At 54.7% G+C, this 16,327-nt stretch overlaps 8 protein-coding genes across 8 annotated transcripts; 2 read left to right on the top strand and 6 right to left on the bottom strand.

The window, feature by feature from the left end:
- Positions 1–91: 91 nt before the first annotated feature.
- Positions 92–2,783, bottom strand: BDW47DRAFT_128074 (pseudouridine-5'-phosphate glycosidase/carbohydrate kinase family protein; the record flags this gene model as incomplete). Its single annotated transcript, XM_024816800.1, has 7 exons — positions 92–1,382; positions 1,446–1,746; positions 1,800–2,030; positions 2,080–2,121; positions 2,172–2,271; positions 2,351–2,559; positions 2,612–2,783. The coding sequence occupies 7 exons, from the start codon at positions 2,781–2,783 to the stop codon at positions 92–94; spliced, it is 2,346 nt and encodes a 781-aa protein (XP_024669565.1).
- A 251-nt stretch (positions 2,784–3,034) lies between these two features.
- BDW47DRAFT_61940 (dolichyl-diphosphooligosaccharide--protein glycotransferase subunit OST1) lies at positions 3,035–5,049 on the top strand. Its single transcript, XM_024819448.1, has 3 exons — positions 3,035–3,556; positions 3,669–4,704; positions 4,807–5,049. Exons 1-3 carry the CDS (start codon positions 3,210–3,212, stop codon positions 4,930–4,932), a joined length of 1,509 nt encoding a protein of 502 aa, XP_024669566.1. The 5' UTR covers positions 3,035–3,209; the 3' UTR covers positions 4,933–5,049.
- A 164-nt stretch (positions 5,050–5,213) lies between these two features.
- On the bottom strand, positions 5,214–6,884 carry BDW47DRAFT_110296 (mRNA guanylyltransferase). Its single transcript, XM_024813684.1, has one exon. It carries the CDS (start codon positions 6,639–6,641, stop codon positions 5,445–5,447), a length of 1,197 nt encoding a protein of 398 aa, XP_024669567.1. The 5' UTR covers positions 6,642–6,884; the 3' UTR covers positions 5,214–5,444.
- Positions 6,885–7,054: 170 nt separating this feature from the next.
- On the bottom strand, positions 7,055–9,020 carry BDW47DRAFT_61945 (deubiquitination module subunit SGF73). Its single transcript, XM_024819449.1, has 4 exons — positions 8,740–9,020; positions 8,563–8,676; positions 7,813–8,484; positions 7,055–7,715 (listed from the first exon to the last, which is right to left on the bottom strand). The coding sequence occupies exons 1-4, from the start codon at positions 8,759–8,761 to the stop codon at positions 7,318–7,320; spliced, it is 1,206 nt and encodes a 401-aa protein (XP_024669568.1). The 5' UTR covers positions 8,762–9,020; the 3' UTR covers positions 7,055–7,317.
- A 254-nt stretch (positions 9,021–9,274) lies between these two features.
- On the bottom strand, positions 9,275–11,304 carry BDW47DRAFT_61948 (putative beta-ketoacyl synthase (Cem1)). The gene is made up of 8 exons (XM_024819450.1): positions 11,161–11,304; positions 10,726–10,892; positions 10,542–10,649; positions 10,417–10,488; positions 10,277–10,363; positions 9,965–10,231; positions 9,539–9,907; positions 9,275–9,479 (listed from the first exon to the last, which is right to left on the bottom strand). The coding sequence occupies exons 1-8, from the start codon at positions 11,210–11,212 to the stop codon at positions 9,318–9,320; spliced, it is 1,284 nt and encodes a 427-aa protein (XP_024669569.1). The 5' UTR covers positions 11,213–11,304; the 3' UTR covers positions 9,275–9,317.
- Positions 11,305–11,632: 328 nt separating this feature from the next.
- On the top strand, positions 11,633–12,973 carry BDW47DRAFT_133443 (agmatinase; the record flags this gene model as incomplete). The annotated part of the gene is made up of 3 exons (XM_024817834.1): positions 11,633–11,752; positions 11,843–12,880; positions 12,953–12,973. The coding sequence occupies 3 exons, from the start codon at positions 11,633–11,635 to the stop codon at positions 12,971–12,973; spliced, it is 1,179 nt and encodes a 392-aa protein (XP_024669570.1).
- Positions 12,974–14,097: 1,124 nt separating this feature from the next.
- On the bottom strand, positions 14,098–14,762 carry BDW47DRAFT_61958 (uncharacterized protein). Its single transcript, XM_024819451.1, has one exon. It carries the CDS (start codon positions 14,654–14,656, stop codon positions 14,204–14,206), a length of 453 nt encoding a protein of 150 aa, XP_024669571.1. The 5' UTR covers positions 14,657–14,762; the 3' UTR covers positions 14,098–14,203.
- Positions 14,763–14,893: 131 nt separating this feature from the next.
- On the bottom strand, positions 14,894–15,852 carry cdc42 (Rho family GTPase CDC42; the record flags this gene model as incomplete). Its single annotated transcript, XM_024815355.1, has 4 exons — positions 14,894–14,956; positions 15,017–15,395; positions 15,546–15,665; positions 15,833–15,852. The coding sequence occupies 4 exons, from the start codon at positions 15,850–15,852 to the stop codon at positions 14,894–14,896; spliced, it is 582 nt and encodes a 193-aa protein (XP_024669572.1).
- Between the last annotated feature and the right edge of the window lie 475 nt (positions 15,853–16,327).

Raw genomic sequence — 16,327 nt, forward strand, 5'->3', positions numbered from 1 at the left:
TATAATGGTTAGATATCTATAGATCTCGATGAACATAATAAACTGGGTATAGATTCAATTCAAAATCATTAATCAACTCAATAATAAAATGCTACAGTTGTAAACCTTTAATCTCCCGGCTCACCCCCCCAGCACTCCGCAGCGTCCGCACACTCGCCTCCTGCGCCTGCGGGATCACCTCCTCGACCGTCCGCGCGACATCCCCCGACAGCCCGGCCACCACCGCGCCCAGCAGCGTGTCACCCGCGCCGTTGACACTGACGATGTCTTCGTCCGACAGCAGCGCCGCGGGCGGGAACAGACGCAGATACACACCCCCGATAGGCGACGTCTCCGACAGTGAGCGGCACACGATGTACGGCGCGGACTCTGGCGCGGTCAGTCGCCGATCCCCCGGCCGGAGAAGCTGCGTGACCAGCACGCCCTGTGCGCCCAGCTTGGTGATCAGACACGGGATGAAAGGCAGCAGCTGGATGCTCTGCTGCGGGATGCCCTGGTCGACTAGCGCCGCCGAGGTCATGGCCACGAGCCGGTCGCGCGACCCCGCTGCCGACATGCCCATGGCGTCGATAACGTGCCACCAGTTGTCTGACTCGAAGAGCCCGTTCTCGCGCGCGGCGGCGTACATGGCCGTCAGCTCGAACTGGTTGGGCGCGGCAAGGCCGACGGCGTGGTTGGGAACGGTGTCCGTGGGCTTGATGGCGGCGGCGGCGCCGAAGAGACGGCGCGATTTGGCATTGGAGACGGGCTCGAAGGCCACGCGCGCGCCGTGCGCTTTGGCGACCTGCACCCATTTGGCGAGCACCGCGGGGCTCCAGTTGGCGTCGACGACGACCCATTGCGGCTTGGCTTGTGCTACCATGGGCTCCCAGAACGTGTCGAAGTCGAGAGCCTGCTCGGGCTGCTCCATGATGCCCATGTCGGCCATGGCGACCACGAGATCCTTCCTGGCGTCGTTGACTGCGATGTATTGCGCTGTGCGGGCACCTGATGACGGTGGTAGCGCGCGGATGCCAGTCGTGGGCAGCTGTTCCTTTTGCAACGCGGACAGGGCAGCCCGGCCGCTTAGGTCGTCACCGATGACGCTGCAGAAGAGTACAGAGCGGCCTAGGTAGTGCGATGCGATGGCGACGTTGTAGCCCACGCCGCCCAGGCTTTGCGTGATCACTGCAGGGTTCGATGTGTGCGATGAGGGCGTCGTGCTGGTTTCACCGGCTAGAGGCGCGTAGTCACAGGACAGGTCGATGGCGAGGGACCCCGCTACAAGCACGTCGGCTTGGGGCGATTGTGCTGGGGAGACTTGGGCGGTCGTATTAGACCGCGACTCTGCCTCTGGAGGTGCCTGGTCAGCTTGGGGGGTTTCTGGCAGCACTGGCATATGCCTGCACGGTGGCTCTCGAGATTAGGGATAGGCTGGGTCCAGATCAGAGAGGGAAGTCACTCACCGTTCATTCCGCGTTCCGTCGGCCTGTTCCAGCTTCGACAGCTCCACGGCCACACGAGTCGCGCGTTCCACGTTAGCCTCGACTAGAGCGCGGTTGGCCGCCACGCTTTTGCTTCCACTGAGTTCCTTGATCTTGCCTAGCACGAAGGGAGTGTTGTCGCTTCCCTGGTAGCCTTCCACATCGGCCAGACGGAGAGCTTCTACAATGATGGCATCCATCTCGTCTTTGGGAACCGAATGTTCTACGGGTACCGGATTGGCAAGGAGGATACCCGATGCCACTGGGAGTTGCGATTGGGCGTCTGCGTCACATTAGCTTGCATGTAGACAACCCAATGGAATAAGTGTCACTAACAAACAATAGCAGCTGCCTCTGCTTCGTTCTGGATAGTCTTGGGGCTCTTCAACCCACTTTCTCGGGTGAAGAATGCGGGAAACTCGACGGCACCTTCACGACCATCGGCGAACGTTCCTACGCAGACACCCTCGGTCTCAAGGTACTCGAGGGTGCGCGGGATGTCCAGGAAGCTCTTGCAGCCGGAGCTAACCACCGCGACGGGGGTCCGTCCCAACTCTGTGAGATCGGCTGCTGGGAGTCAGTGTGGTTTTAGAAAGTATCTAGAAGGTACCCGTACCGGAAATATCCATTGAACTCTCTCCACCACGGTGGACGCCCCCTAGAAGGCCAGTTAGCTGGGAATTGGACGCGAAAGGAAAAGCCACGCACCAAGACCACCGGTACCAAAGATCTTAATTCCAGCCAAATGCGCCAGAATCATGGTTCCCGAGACGGTCGTTCCGCCCTGGAGACGTTTGCCCGTCAAGCCCTAGATCCAACGTTAACATTGGCATTGTACATGTTGCACCGGAGTGGCACTGTATATGTTGAACCGGGGTAGCACTGACCAGGCCACAGATATAGCCTAGGTCTCTGCGGGAGACTTTCAGGGCGGACTTGTGCTCCGCCGTGGATGCCAGCCGGATGAGCTCCTCCGCACTTAACCCCACGCGCGCGACTCCGTCTAGAATACCGATCGTAGCCGGAACGCCGCCATTGGCTCGAACCACCGACTCCAGTAAATTTGCCAACGCGACACTCTCGGGGTAGGGGAAGCCTGAGGCTGTCAACCAGATTCACGAGAACTAGGGATGGGGGTGAAGGCATACCGTGGGTATATATGGTCGATTCTAAAGCTACGACCGGTTTCCCTACCGCCACCGCATCGCGAACTTCCTCTGAGACGTTGAAGAACTTGCTCTGGGCCAAGCCATGAAGGCGTCGTGGGGCACCAAGAGGGATCCTTTTGGGGAACCGCCGAGCGGCCCGGAGAGAGAACATGAGGAGTATCCAGGGGAGATACGGGAGAACAGGAAGTAGCAGTGATACTGGAGAAAGAGAGATCAGAATGGAGGATGATGAATGAGAGGTGAGAATGGGAGATGGGGAGATGAGGAGAGGAATGAAGAAGAGGAGAGAAAGCGGAGAAAGCGGAGAAGAATTGCGTGGGCTTATCGATAAGCCGCCAACTGGCAAACGGTGACTATGCCCGATTCGGCATAGTGTTTGGTGCATTATAGAGGCCGCATATCGGGACACCTCAGCATATCAAGTGTTCAACTCGCCCTCTCTTCATCATCCTCCCGTCGCATTCCAATTGCTTCATTTTCCCTTTTCTTCTCTCCTCTCTAGTGGATTTGTCCTCTCCTGGTGAGAGTGATCTATTTGGGAATTAATCTATCTCTGGTGCGGGCTATTATTCCCACCATGAGGCCGTGGACCGCCGTGGCTGCTGCTCTGGGCAGCTTTATCCTCTCCGCTCCCACCGTCGCCGCCATCCCCACGGTGCAAACGGTGCTGTCGTCCGAATTCCAGCCTCCTGCCGTCTTTAAGAACCTCAACTTAATTAGAACAACCAATTTGGACAAGGGCTATGTCCGCGAGGCCGTCAACGTGGTCGTCCAGAACGTCGATAAACAGCCGCAGTCCGAGTACTATCTCCCCTTCCCGGCCGACGTCTTCAACCACGTCGGAGCGCTGGAGGTGCGCGACAAGAAGGCCCCCGATGCTGGTCGGTTTGAAGTAGAGGCCGTCAAGGTCGGCAGCTCTTCGAGGTAAGAATGCAGTGCGAATGCGCCATGCCGGTCGTCCGACTGGCGCGATGGTTGCTACTGTCCGATTGGGGGAAATAAAGTGAGAATGAGGCTGACTCTGACTCCAATCCAGCGATGTCCATTACTATGTTGTCAACTTTCCTCAGCCGCTAGCTCCCAAGGCGGAGATCACCCTCGGCATCTCCTACACCATCCTCTCCGCACTCACCCCCCGTCCCGCAGCCATCCAGCAGTCCGACAAGCAATTTCTCAACTATGAGTTCTCCGCCTACGCCCCCTCAGCCTACCAAACGGTGACCCAGAAGACCAAGCTGAAGCTCCCCACCACTAATGTGCCCGACTACACCACCACGGAGGGCCTAAAGTCCGGCGCCGACCCCGAGCGCCAAGGCACCACCTATACCTACGGACCCTACGACACGGCCAAGGTGGCCCCGGGCACTGCGTACCCAGTCAGCGTGCGCTACGAGTTCACCAAGCCCGTCATCACCGCGTCGCTACTGGAGCGTGACCTCGAGGTGTCACACTGGGGCGGCAACCTGGCCACCGAGGAGCGCTACTGGCTGCGCAACAACGGCTCTCACCTGGTGAACCAGTTTTCCCGCGTTGAATGGACCATCAGCAGCTTCCAGCAGCAGCCTTCGTCCGCAATCCGCGAACTCACCTTCCCATTGAAGCCCGGCTCCGTCGACCCCTACTTCACCGACGACATCGGTAACGTCTCGACCAGCCGCTACCGCCCAGGGAAGGCCCGCCGCGACGCCTCTCTGGAGCTGCGCCCGCGCTTCCCGATCTTCGGCGGCTGGAACTACAGCTTCCGCATCGGCTGGAACAACAAACTCGCCAGCTTCCTCCGCCAGGGCCCCGCAGCCGACACCTACGTGCTCAAGGTGCCCTTCCTCGAGGGCCCGAAAGTGCCCGAAGGCGTGCAGTACGACCAGGTCGTCGTGCGCGTCATCCTGCCCGAGGGCGCCCACAACGTCCGCTATGAGACCCTCGACCAGTCGACCAGCAACGGTCTCCCGGCCCCGCACCAGATCGCCGCCGAGGTGTCCCCTCTGAAGACCTACATGGACACCCTGGGCCGCACGGTCCTGACCCTGACGGCCGAAGATCTGACTGACGAAGCGCGGGACTCGCAGCTTGTGGTGGGTTCACCCCTCGTCCTTCCCCCCCCCCAATTCTCCCCTTCCCACACGCCCCATCACGATAGAGCATCACAATAGAATACTAACGCAAGCATTCGATAGATAACATACGAATACACCCTCTGGGACAGCCTACGCAAGCCCGCAACCATCACAGCAGGACTCCTAGCGACCTTCATAGCCGCCTGGGCAGTGGGCCAAATCGACGTGAGTATCAAGAAGCGATAAATCATCCACCAATCAATATTTTTGTATTGAAGCAACTGTATGATTTTGTCTCTATTTGTGTGTTGTGTTATGTATGTCAATTTTACCTTTCTATTCGTTATACCAGCAAAATCATGCAATATTGGGATTGCTCTTCATAGATATTCACCAGTACCACCACTCTGTACAAGATCGCTGGATAGCTAGATTGGTCATTGTATACCTAGTTACTACGTAGTCTACCTACTGGCTCGAAATTAAACAAGAAGTACAGCAAATCGTACAAATTCAAATATGTAAGTAGCTAGGTAGCAAAGGCAGTAGTAACTCTCCAGTCCATAAATAAAGTCCGAAACTCACGGACCCACCACCCATGTGAAAACGCCTGACGCCTTGCAAAAGTCTAGTATAGTATAATATTATAGATACGCAGAAAGAAAGGAAAGAAGAAAAGAAGAGAGAAAGAAACCAAGTCTACCCCCAGCACCGTCCTTTTTTTTTTTTGTCAGTTTTTCCCCCATTTTTCAAATCTATCAAATCGTTCCGTTGACATGCGATCGTGACCGTCCCTCACCACCACCACCAGCCTGGCGCTTTTTCCAAGCGTTCTTAATAATCGGTGCAAGACGGATGAGGTCATCCTCGGTAACGCGGTCCTCGATACTCTCGAGGACTTTCTCCACGGTCGAGATATGGTTCGCGTCGGCCTTGTCGTCGCGGATACGGTGGAAGCGCCAGCGACCCTGGGGGTCCTTGGAGCACTCGACGATGGAGTCATCGAGGGGCTGGCCGAGGGCCTTGAGGTCTTCCCATTCAGCGGGTGTGACGTACATCTCCGCCCAGTGGCGGTACTCGTTTCCGTTGAGCATGACGAAGAGGTGGAAGATGGGGATGGCGTCGTAGTCCGGGTAAGGGGCGGAGACGCCGTCGGCCTCGTCGTCGGAGTCGGGCTCGAGGAGCGGGAACTCGAGGCGCAGGCGGAAGTCGATGGTGTTCTCGGAGGGGGGCTTCCACTTGAGGATGTGCTCGTCTGTGCCGATGCGGTAGGGGGTGCTGCGGCAGGTGAAGATGAGGCCGTCGTTGCCGTGGATTTTCTTGACTTTGGGGATGATCTCGCGGAACATCATCTCGATGCCGTAGCTGAACTGCGTGGACTTGTCTTCGACTGTGAAGGCGCGGTGTTCCTTTTCCTCGGGGAAGCGCTCGTAGAGCGCGTTGTAGGGTTTGAGGACCTTCTCTTTGAAGTATGCGAGACGCTTGTCGAGCGTGCGGTGCATGAGGCTCTGTCCGTCGAGCACGAGGCAGTCGAAGACGAGGAACTTGAGCTGTTGCGTGCCGTCCTCGTAGGTGTCGTTGACGAGCTCGCCGTCGACGAGGGTGTCAACGTGGAAGGACTGGAAGGTGTCGTCGTTGGGGAGGGGAAAGTGCAGGCCGGGCACGTAGCGGTAGTCGTTTTTGCGATCGATGAGGTAGTGGATCTCGGGGGCTTCGGGGGATTCGCCGCGCGCGAAGTACATGAGGCAGCGGATGCCGTCGGTCTTTTCGCACACGTAGTAGTCTTCGCGCTGGAGCTCCATCAAGTGCTTGGACGAGAAGCTGACGGGTTGCGCGCCGGGGAAGTTGGGGTTGCTGCGTCCGAGAAGATGCGCCACTTCGTGCCGGAACTGTTCCGCCAGTTCTGGCTCCGCTTTCATGCCGACGGCATCGAGGTCTGGGACTGAGTTGCTCATTGCGATCTTGATATAGGAAGGAAGTGCGCTCGGTGGGGTAGTACGGTCGGTTCGAATGAATAGATAGGTCGATCAAGGGTTCGTTCGATAGAAGAGAGTTTTGACAGAGCTCTCTGGCCCGCAGGCGCAGGAGCTGTGAGCGGGTGGCTGTCGGGGAACTGCGCGACAGGTGGGGTGAAAGTAGTGTAATGAGAGACTGTCAAGAGTCTAACCGAGTCGAACAGTAATATTGTAAGGGTAATGGAGAGATCAAGTCAAGACAAAATGAAGAGTAAAGATATGGCGGGATGAGGCCAAGCGACGCCGGGGATCGGCCAGGTTCGCCCGTCGATTCTTAGTCATCATGTACCTTGTCTGTAACTATACGGACCACTCCCTACAACTTCGATCTTATATTCATGTACAACGATTATAGACACGATTTGCATTTAAAAAGATGGCTACCGAATCCACCGGGGTATCATATCATTGCTGTAGAACAACCATGCAACCAACGCCATCTCTGCGAGCCCGCTCCAATTGCGCGACTGATGTGAAGGTGTGTAGAAAGCGAAAGAAAGATGGAAGGAAAGAAGAAACAAAGAAGGGAAGATAAAGAGAAAAAAGAAATGAAGGAAGAAAGAAAAGAACAGGTCATCAATCATAGCCCAGGTCCAATGCAAAGCCCAAGGAAGCTTCAAGCGTTAGTCACAACGGGCGTGTTCTTCGAGGCCTGCACCGAAGACTGAGCGGCAGTATCGCCTACATTGTCAGTTGCGACAGTAGCCGGCTCCGGGAAGGACATAGGTATCTCCTCTACAGGGGTGAAGAGATGAACATCAGTAGCGGGAGGATTACTATCGCCAGTCGAGAAGAGACCGCCACCACGAGCGCCGCCCAGCGCATGGGAGAGCATCTCCTTGATGCGCACGAACTGGTACTTCTTTTTGGTAGAGATGAGGGTGTGGGTGGCAATGGGCTGCGGGTGCGAGCGGGCGATGGCAGCCATGACGGCGTCTTTCTCTTCGTCGGAGTCGACGGGGCCATTGTTTTCCAGGTCGTCCTGAAGGGGGGCATTGGCGTCGATGGCAGCCTCTGCAGATAGATCCGAGGTCAGCCAACAGCACTCGAAAGGGGAACAGGAGAAGAAGAAGAAGAAGAAGAAGAAGAAAAAGAAAGAGAAAAGACTCACTCTGCTGCCTCGCCTGATTCTTCTTCTGATAAGCCTGCAACAGCATATCATACGGCAACGACCGACCCGGCACCCCACGCTTCGCACCCATAGAATGACTCTTACAAGTCAAAGAGCGCGCACACTGAGCCCCATTAGGCAGCGTAACACCACACTGCTTCTCAACATCAACCGGGCCCTTCGGCTTCGCCGCCTTCGGCTTGGGCTCCTCCTTTTTCTTCTTTTTCTTCGTCGGCTCCTTGCTATCCTTATCGTCCTCGGCCTCCGCCTTGCGCTTCTTCCCCTTCTTCGTCCCATCCTCCGCCATCCCCTTAACAGCGCTCTTCTTCGCGCTCTTCTGCCCCTTCATCGACGACTCCTCGCCGTCGCCCTTATCCCCACCGACGCTGCCGGCGCCCGCGCCCTCGTCGTCTCCATCGACCCTCTCCTTCGCGCGGTTGGCCGCATCGCGCGCCTCCTTCTTCCGCCTCGCCTTCTCCTGCTTCGCTTTCACGCAGCCGCGGATGTGCTCGACGGCGTTCTGCTTGAGGACCGGCCTCTTGCACGTCTTGCAAATAACTGTCTCCAATCGGTCTTCCTCGCGCGGCTTACCCGTCGGAAAGGCAGCGATCGTCTTCTCGTCGATCTCAGGGAGAATGGGCGAAGATCCGGGGGAGGGAGGCGGTTCTTTATCTGGAGGAGTCAGCCAACCACACTCATACACACCCCTAATACCCAACGAGGATAGACAACGGGAAAGGGAGAAAATACCATCATTCTTCTTCCGCCCCCTACCAGCCCCAGCACCAGTCTTCTTCAACTTGATCTTCCCCGGCTTCGTATCTTTCTCCGAGTATTTGTACCCAGAGGCATCGACCAGATTACCTGTCGTCATCATTAACCCAACCATCTCAACTCAATCCATAAGTATCGACCGACCAAACATACCAACAACAGTATTAGTCGCCATGATCGATGCTCTCCTCTCACTCTCCTTTCTTTTCTTGATTCAGTTATCCCCCCTCTCCTATCTTTCCTTTCCTTTCCGACGTCCGTCCGGTTCGCCGTTGTTCTTCGAGAGTAAGAGTAATATAGCGAGCGATCGCCAAACGGGTAAATAGATCGGAAAATGCAGTGAAACGAGTGGAATCACGGGTCGTCGGCCGTGGTTGTATATGTGTATGTGTATGTGAAGGTATGTGGGGGAAGTGTGGGTTTGAATCGATCGGTCGGTCGGAACTGGGTTAGTGAGTTAGTATTATCGTAGTTGTCGAGGTGAGGTTCCGCCTGTCTCTCCGCATCGGGTGGGTCACGTGGTGGTCTATTGTTCATTCATGCTTTCTTACGGTCTTTATTCTTTTGATTGTTTGTTGGTTATTGACGACTATGGCTGGATTAGTGTAGCTGATTGAAGAGGATATATCTTACTGTTGTCTTTGATATGATAGTATGTCACGTTTCGAAACCGTGTTTACATTTACAACGCAGGTATATACAAGATACAAATACAGCCAACCTGCCCAGGATCACCTCAGTCTCGAAAAGCACAAAGAGCTATTCGTCCCCCCAAAGCCAAAGCTATTAGTCAATGCCACCTCGATCGGGCGCTGTTGGGCCTCGTTCGGAGCATAATTACAGTCGAATCCATCAGCCAGACGCTGCAGGTTGATCGTAGGCGGCATGGTATTCTATCGCCGTTAGCGCAACCCCAGGAACAGTTAGGGAAAGGAAAGATGAAGGAACCCACCTCGTGAATAGCCAGAACGCTAAAAACCGCTTCGATGGCGCCCGCTCCACCCAGAAGATGGCCCACTGCGCCCTTAGTACTGCTGATATTCACTTCACTCGCGCGCTGTTTCCCCCCAGGACCGAGTAGGAGGGTCTTGATGGCAGCGTTCTCGGCGGCGTCTCCCACGATCGTCGACGTGGCATGGGCGTTGACGTAGTCAACCGCGGAGGGGGGAAGATGTGCGTTCTTCAGCGCCTTCTTCATCGCTAGGAAGGCGCCCTCGCCGTTCTCCTTGGGAGCCGTCATGTGGTACGCATCGCCGGAACAGCCGTAACCTTTCAACTCGGCGTAGATGCGGGCGCCTCGCGCCTTTGCATGGTCAAGTTCCTGTAGGGAAGTCAGTCTTGCTTGTCCTGCTCTCTCTCAATAAGTATGGAAGATTACCTCGAGGACCACCATCGCGGCCCCTTCCCCAACGACGAAACCTTCACGATCCGCGTCGAATGGCCGCGAGGCCTTCTCAGGGTCATTGTTGTAGTTAGTGGCCAAGCTGCGCGCTCGTGCAAATCCCCCGATGGCGAGGGGATGGATGCAAGACTCGGCTCCGCCAGCTAACATGACATCGGCATCGCCACAGGCAATGAAGCGAGCGGCATCACCGATGGAATGGGCGCCTGTCGTGCATGCTGTCGTTGCCGTATGATTGGGACCCTGCGCAGTTAGCCACGTCCGGTCATCACAAGGGTCATTTCTTACCATGAACCCATGCTTCATGGAGATATGGCCCGCGCCCAGATTGATCAACAACTTGGGCACAAACAGGGGGGAGACTTTTTTATATCCCTACGCTAGTCAGCACGCTAGAACCATATTCTCAAAGGGGGATGCCGACTCACTCCTTTCTCATAGGCGACGACAGTATCATAGATCTCATCAAAGTTCCCAATCCCCGATCCCAAACAGATTCCCTACAGACGGTCAGCTGATACAGTCCATAGAAATCATCAAACGTGATACACACCGTAGCTTCCTTCTGATCCGCCGTCGTCCGCATCCACCCCGCATCACCTAGGGCTTCTTCAGAAGCGGCCAGCGCATACTGGGCGAAGCGAGCCATTTTGCGCTCTTCCTGCGCGGGTTAGCCATCTTCCTCTGAAGGGAAGCGCTTAACACCAAGCACAGGGTATATAATTCGATAGACATACATCCCTACTCAACCACTCGGAAGCATTCCACCCGCCATCCTGCCGCGTACCCTGAGGCACGACGGCGGCAATCTGACACGGTACCTCCGCGAACCTGGGGCCACGCTCACGGACATTGACAATGCCACAGTGACCGTCTAATAAACGGGACCAGGTGCGACGGATGCCTGTTCGGAATGGTTAGCATTGTTACAAATACATATATGTATAACTAGGTATAGAATGAGGGGTTCTCCAAAGGCTTGACCTTCCCGATGCGGAGGAGTGGGGACAGATGGTTGGTTGGTTGGACCGAGGATGAATCTTGGAGATATCCCCCTCCGTTTCAATTAGGTGGTTGGAGTGGGGATAATCAAATCATCCATAGTGATACAGAGTCGTAACATGTAGGTATGACTGTACCTAAAGCAAGGAAAGAAAGCAAGAAAGACATACCAACACCCAAGGGAGAGACCGCTCCTAGACCAGTGACGACAACCCGACGCATGGCATCGTGAGTCCGGCGGATTGATAGGGAGATGGATCGGCTAAGCCAGATGCTACTCTTTAATATGTTGATATAGAGCCAGCAAGTCCGCGGGAGAACAGAAATAAGAATGAGACAAGACGAATCGGAAGAGAAGAAGATCGAGAGTTGAAGTTGATGATGAAAAAAGTGGCCCGAAAGGGAAAGTCTTCACGATAGAGTGGATGTCGTATTACATTGTATTGGGTGCTATCTTACTGGTGCCCAATACCATTTAATGTGTGTATTGTACTGTATCCTTATCGGTCTATCAGTTTGTCTGGATCATAGATATAACCAGCATCTCCTCTTTTCCTTTCCTTCTTTTCTTCTTCTTTTTTTTTGTTTCTTTCTTCTTCTTCATACTCAATATTTCCACAGTCTATAGTACACACCATCAGCATGAAATTCTCCCTAGGGCTCCTCGCCCTAGCCGGAACGGCCCTCTCATGCGCCCACCACAATGACGAAGCCATCCCCGACGCCGAGCGCGAGGAACTACTCAAGAAATGGGATCAAGAGGTGAGTCTCCATATACACATACATACATATACATACACACCGTCTACATATATATATATATATATATTTATCAATACTGACAAACGAAAGTGGTCCTTCACCGGCATATCCACCTTCGCGCACCTCAACCCCGTAAAATGCCTAACCACCCCCAACGAACACTACGACATCGCCGTCATCGGCGCCCCCTTCGACACAGCAGTAAGCTACCGTCCGGGCGCACGATTCGGACCCCGTGCCATCCGCGCCGCCAGCGCGCGCCAGCTGCGCGCAACCAGCTACAACACGCGCGCAGGGATAAACCCGTACATGTCCTGGGCGACGATCAAAGACTGCGGGGATATCCCGATCACACCGTTCGACAACGGGTTAGCCGAGCGGCAGATGTACGAGGCTTTCCTCGAGCTGGGGTCTCGCAAGACTCCATCGAGCAGTGAGGGCGGAGCGCAGGGTATTTCAGCTGGAAAGCCCAAGCTGGTCACGTTAGGCGGCGACCACAGCGTGGCGCTGCCTGCGCTGCGCGCGCTGCATAAGATCTACGGGAAGCCGATAACGGTAGTCCACTTCGACGCGCACCTGGATACCTGGAACCCCGTGCGCTACTCCGCGTACTGGCAATCGGAGCAAACACAGTTCAACCACGGAAGCTTCTTCCACAAGGCGAGCAAAGAGGGCCTAATCTGCCACGCGACGAGCGCACACGCCGGCTTACGCACCCGCCTAACAGGCACCGACGACAGCGATTACACGGCCGAGGGAAGCCCCGAGCAAGAGGGCTTCATCCGGATCCACGCCGACGACATCGACGATGTGGGGCCTATGGGCGTTGTCGAGCGGATTCTCGCGCGAACGGGTCTCGACCCGGACCAGCCCGTGTATCTATCCGTGGACATCGACGTGCTGGATCCAGCTACTGCGCCGGGCACGGGCACGCCCGAGCCGGGCGGGTGGACGACGCGGGAGTTTATCCGGATCTTGCGCGGGATCGAGGGGTTGAATCTGGTTGGGGCGGATATCGTGGAGGTGTCGCCTAGTTATGATAATAAGGGGGAGACGACTGCTTTGGCGGCTGCGCAGGCGGCGTTTGAGATTATTACGAGTATGGTTAAGCGGGGGTCGAGGGAGGAGGTGGGGGGGTGGTATGGGAAGAAGGGGGGTTCGTCGGCAGGAAAGGTGAAGAAGGACGGCTCGACGGGACAGGGTACGAAGGATGAGCTGTAGATGATGATGTAACGAGGTTGGCGCTCGTCAGCCATCATGTGTATGAGTATGAGTATGAGTATGAGTATGAGTATGAGTATGAGTATGAGTATGAGTATGAGCACGAGTATGGAGTACGAAGTACGAAGTGAAGATATTAGCCATCGCAAACCTAATTTATCCACAATGTAGAACGAACTATGAAGCATGAAGTATAAAGTATGAAGCCAAGCCTCAATCACCAAGTCTCACATCTACCCCAGACACAGGCACATAGAGTGCGGAGCCCACAGCGCAGACATCACATCATAACTCAAGAGCACCACCACAATCATCTCACCCGAAATATACCTCACCAATTATTACATACGTAGCCAAAGCATAAATCATCAACTATAGCCAAAGTCAAACCCAATCACGAGTATGTACGACAACCGACCACCCCAGATATATTAGTACACCCCATCAGCCACTCCACAATTAAACATACACACAAAGCATAAAATAATAACTTAGTAATTAGTGAGAGTCACATACCCCAGAAATACCTCACGAACTATCACACTTGGCATCAAATCAGTCTAAACCAAGACGACTACCCACTCCCAGCAACCGAGTAACGTATTTACCCCAGATATGCCTTAGCCTACCTATTAAAACATCTATATATGTATAAAGTAAGTGAGAGGCAAGACTAGTTTGACTAGTGGATGTATCAGCTACTTGAGATGCCTTTATGTATGTATATGGGTAACTAGGTAGTTATGGAGGGAGGGCTTTGTAAGTGAGACTATCATAACTACCTTAGTGGCTATCTTAGATGTACCTTATTGGCTACCATGCATAACTATGAAGTATTGAACAGCGAGAGAGTATCATAGTTAAGTCCAATGTGACAGATCCCACGACCACTCACTCCAGTTCTAGTTCCAGTAGATGCGTACCCATGCGATAATACCACCCAATCAACCTCAGGAAGACTCCCCAAGAACAATCCAGTCTATAGAAGATACAGTCACCGTCCTATGAGGCTACTATAGGTAATCAACACATATATTCCATTCGGGCTCTACTGACTCATACAAGCCCCATACGAGCTATATAAGACCGGGACAGTAAGACAACCCCCGGGCCCACCACGATATATAACCCGGTCCCGGGATGGCCATATGCATCAAGCCAGGCAAACGGATCGAGCAAGGCAACGGATCGAACCAGAGGGTAAGGAAAGGGAAAGGTAAACCCGGGGTATCACGGCTGGGTCAGATCACATCGCATCGCAAGCCAGGCCCCGAGGGATGGAGGAAAGGGGTGGAACGGCACAACAAATTGGTCTTGTCTTGTCTTGGTGGCGGACAAGCATGTCGCAGGAAACAAAATCGCGGAGATGAAGCAACAGATCAATATCATCAGCCAGCCAAAAATAAGACGCCTCGACTTCCAACGCCGACAGAGACGGTGAATCAAAGAAGGGAACATGGACAGTGGAAGGGAAGAAAGGCGGGAAACAGCCGGGAAACAGCCGGGGGTGGGTACGAGCAAGGATCCGGGTGAATCAGCGGAGGATAAGGCGGACATGAATCGGACGTGCAGAATCAATCGATGGACCGACGGAGAGAAGGTGTCGAGGGGAGGACTGGCGAGTATCCTGGTTCGCAGGCCATCGATCGGTGGTAGGATTGCTCGAAATTCGGGGACAGCCATGAGAGAATCCTCTGGTGAACGTGGCGATCCGCCTCCCTCTTACATGCAGTCGAAGAAAAAGGGGAAAAAAAACAAAGAAAGCAAAAGAAAAGGAAAAGATTCTGGCTTCAGTTCTCGATCAAGCACGTCAACGCTCCCAACCTTCCAAACGCATTGCAACATATCTGAACCGGGTCAGTCGGAGGTCTGGAACGGTGCAAGGAAGCGACTAACATGGTAACGCATGATTTGACTCAATTACAACAGCAGACAAGTGGGCCTCTTCTTCTTGACGGGAGGCTCCAACGCCGCGACGATGGCCTGAAGAAAAGATCGCGTCAGTATCGTGGATTTCGTAGACCATTATGTGCATCGACTCACCTCGTCAAAGACATCCTTGAGCTTGTACTGAGTAAGGGCGGAACATTCGACGTATTTGACGGCACCCAACTCCTTGGCCATGCGATCGCCATCCTCCTTTCGGATGGGCTGCATCTTTTGGCGAGCCAACTTCTCCCTCACAGCGGGATCATCGCGCAAATCGGTCTGGGTGCCGACGATGAGGCAGGGGACGCCGGGGCAGTGGTGTCGGACCTCGGGGAGCCACTTCTCGCGAACGTTTTCGAAGGAGGCGGGGGAGGTGACGGAGAAGCAGACGAGGAAGACATCGGTCTGGGGGTAGGACAGCGGGCGGAGACGGTCATAATCCTCCTGACCGGCGGTATCGAAGAGACCCAACGTATACGGTTCATCACCGATCCTAGCGAAAGCAGAAACGATCAGTCAGGGTTCACTAGGAGAAAAGCTGCCGATTCCGAGTAGAGGCCGATCCGACACGAACTCGAGACATCGTCGCGACGTCGGGGTCGGGCGCGACTAAGACGGACTGGCGGGTTGCAAGTCGACTTACATCACAGTAACAGCATAATTATCAAAGACCGTAGGCACGTATTCAGAAGGGAATTTGTTCGTCGTGTAAGAAATGAGGAGACATGTCTTTCCGACCGCACCGTCACCAACCACCACACACCTATCGAAGGGGGACCGAGTTAGCAGGCGCGGATGACACCGAGGAATCAAGTGAATAACTCAAAAAGGGAATGGGGAATCGTGATATGAGATTGGCGATCAGCGAGATGAGGGGTGTGAGGGGAGGAGGATCGAGGGATGCATGCAGAGGAGGGGGGGGGGACGCACTTAATCGTAGCCACAACCATGGTGGAAATCTAGAGCTCTCGGAGGCTCTGCGAACGGGGAAGGTGCAGGGGTAAAGAAAGAGGAAGATGAGGGGGGGAGCGGAGGGGAAGGGAGGGGAGGGGACCAGGTGGAGGAGGGGATGATATGATAATAAGAGAGGGAGGAGGAGCTGTCTAGATGGGACGGGATAGGAGTGATATGCGGTGAGTTGTATGGGTGAAGACGAATGGATGGGTTGGGTGGGGGGGAGGATGAAGGGTGGAGAGAGAGGGAGAGAGGGAGGGAAAGAAGGAGGGGAGGAAAGAGGATGAACTGTGAGGAATGAAGAGAGAAACCGAAAGTCCAAGAGACGCAAGGTGGGGAGAGAATCGAAGTCGAGGACAGACGTGTACGGAGTAGAGAGGAAAAAGAAAGAAGGAGGAGAGGAAGAGAGAGAGAGGGAGAGGAAGAGGGAGAGGGGGGAGAGAAGAAGCGCCGGGGTAGGGATAGCAGCGT

The sequence above is a fragment of the Aspergillus candidus genome (genome assembly GCF_002847045.1).
Source record: "Aspergillus candidus strain CBS 102.13 unplaced genomic scaffold BDW47scaffold_45, whole genome shotgun sequence".
Lineage (NCBI taxonomy): Eukaryota > Fungi > Ascomycota > Eurotiomycetes > Eurotiales > Aspergillaceae > Aspergillus > Aspergillus candidus.

Bases quoted from the DNA above. Each gene is read 5' to 3' on its own strand.
- BDW47DRAFT_61940 (XM_024819448.1), top strand. From the start codon at position 3,210: ATGAGGCCGTGGACCGCCGTGGCTGCTGCTCTGGGCAGCTTTATCCTC. The intron at 3,557-3,668 runs GTAAGAATGCAG...ACTCCAATCCAG, and splicing joins AAGGTCGGCAGCTCTTCGAG to CGATGTCCATTACTATGTTG. The intron at 4,705-4,806 runs GTGGGTTCACCC...AGCATTCGATAG, and splicing joins CGCGGGACTCGCAGCTTGTG to ATAACATACGAATACACCCT.
- BDW47DRAFT_110296 (XM_024813684.1), bottom strand. From the start codon at position 6,641: ATGAGCAACTCAGTCCCAGACCTCGATGCCGTCGGCATGAAAGCGGAG.
- BDW47DRAFT_61945 (XM_024819449.1), bottom strand. From the start codon at position 8,761: ATGGCGACTAATACTGTTGTTG. The intron at 8,677-8,739 runs GTATGTTTGGTC...TGATGACGACAG, and splicing joins GGCGACTAATACTGTTGTTG to GTAATCTGGTCGATGCCTCT. The intron at 7,716-7,812 runs GTGAGTCTTTTC...ATCTATCTGCAG, and splicing joins GAATCAGGCGAGGCAGCAGA to AGGCTGCCATCGACGCCAAT.
- BDW47DRAFT_61948 (XM_024819450.1), bottom strand. From the start codon at position 11,212: ATGCGTCGGGTTGTCGTCACTGGTCTAGGAGCGGTCTCTCCCTTGGGT. The intron at 10,489-10,541 runs GTGTGTATCACG...GACCGTCTGTAG, and splicing joins CGGATCAGAAGGAAGCTACG to GGAATCTGTTTGGGATCGGG. The intron at 9,908-9,964 runs GTAATCTTCCAT...ACTTCCCTACAG, and splicing joins CCGCGATGGTGGTCCTCGAG to GAACTTGACCATGCAAAGGC.
- BDW47DRAFT_61958 (XM_024819451.1), bottom strand. From the start codon at position 14,656: ATGGCTGTCCCCGAATTTCGAGCAATCCTACCACCGATCGATGGCCTG.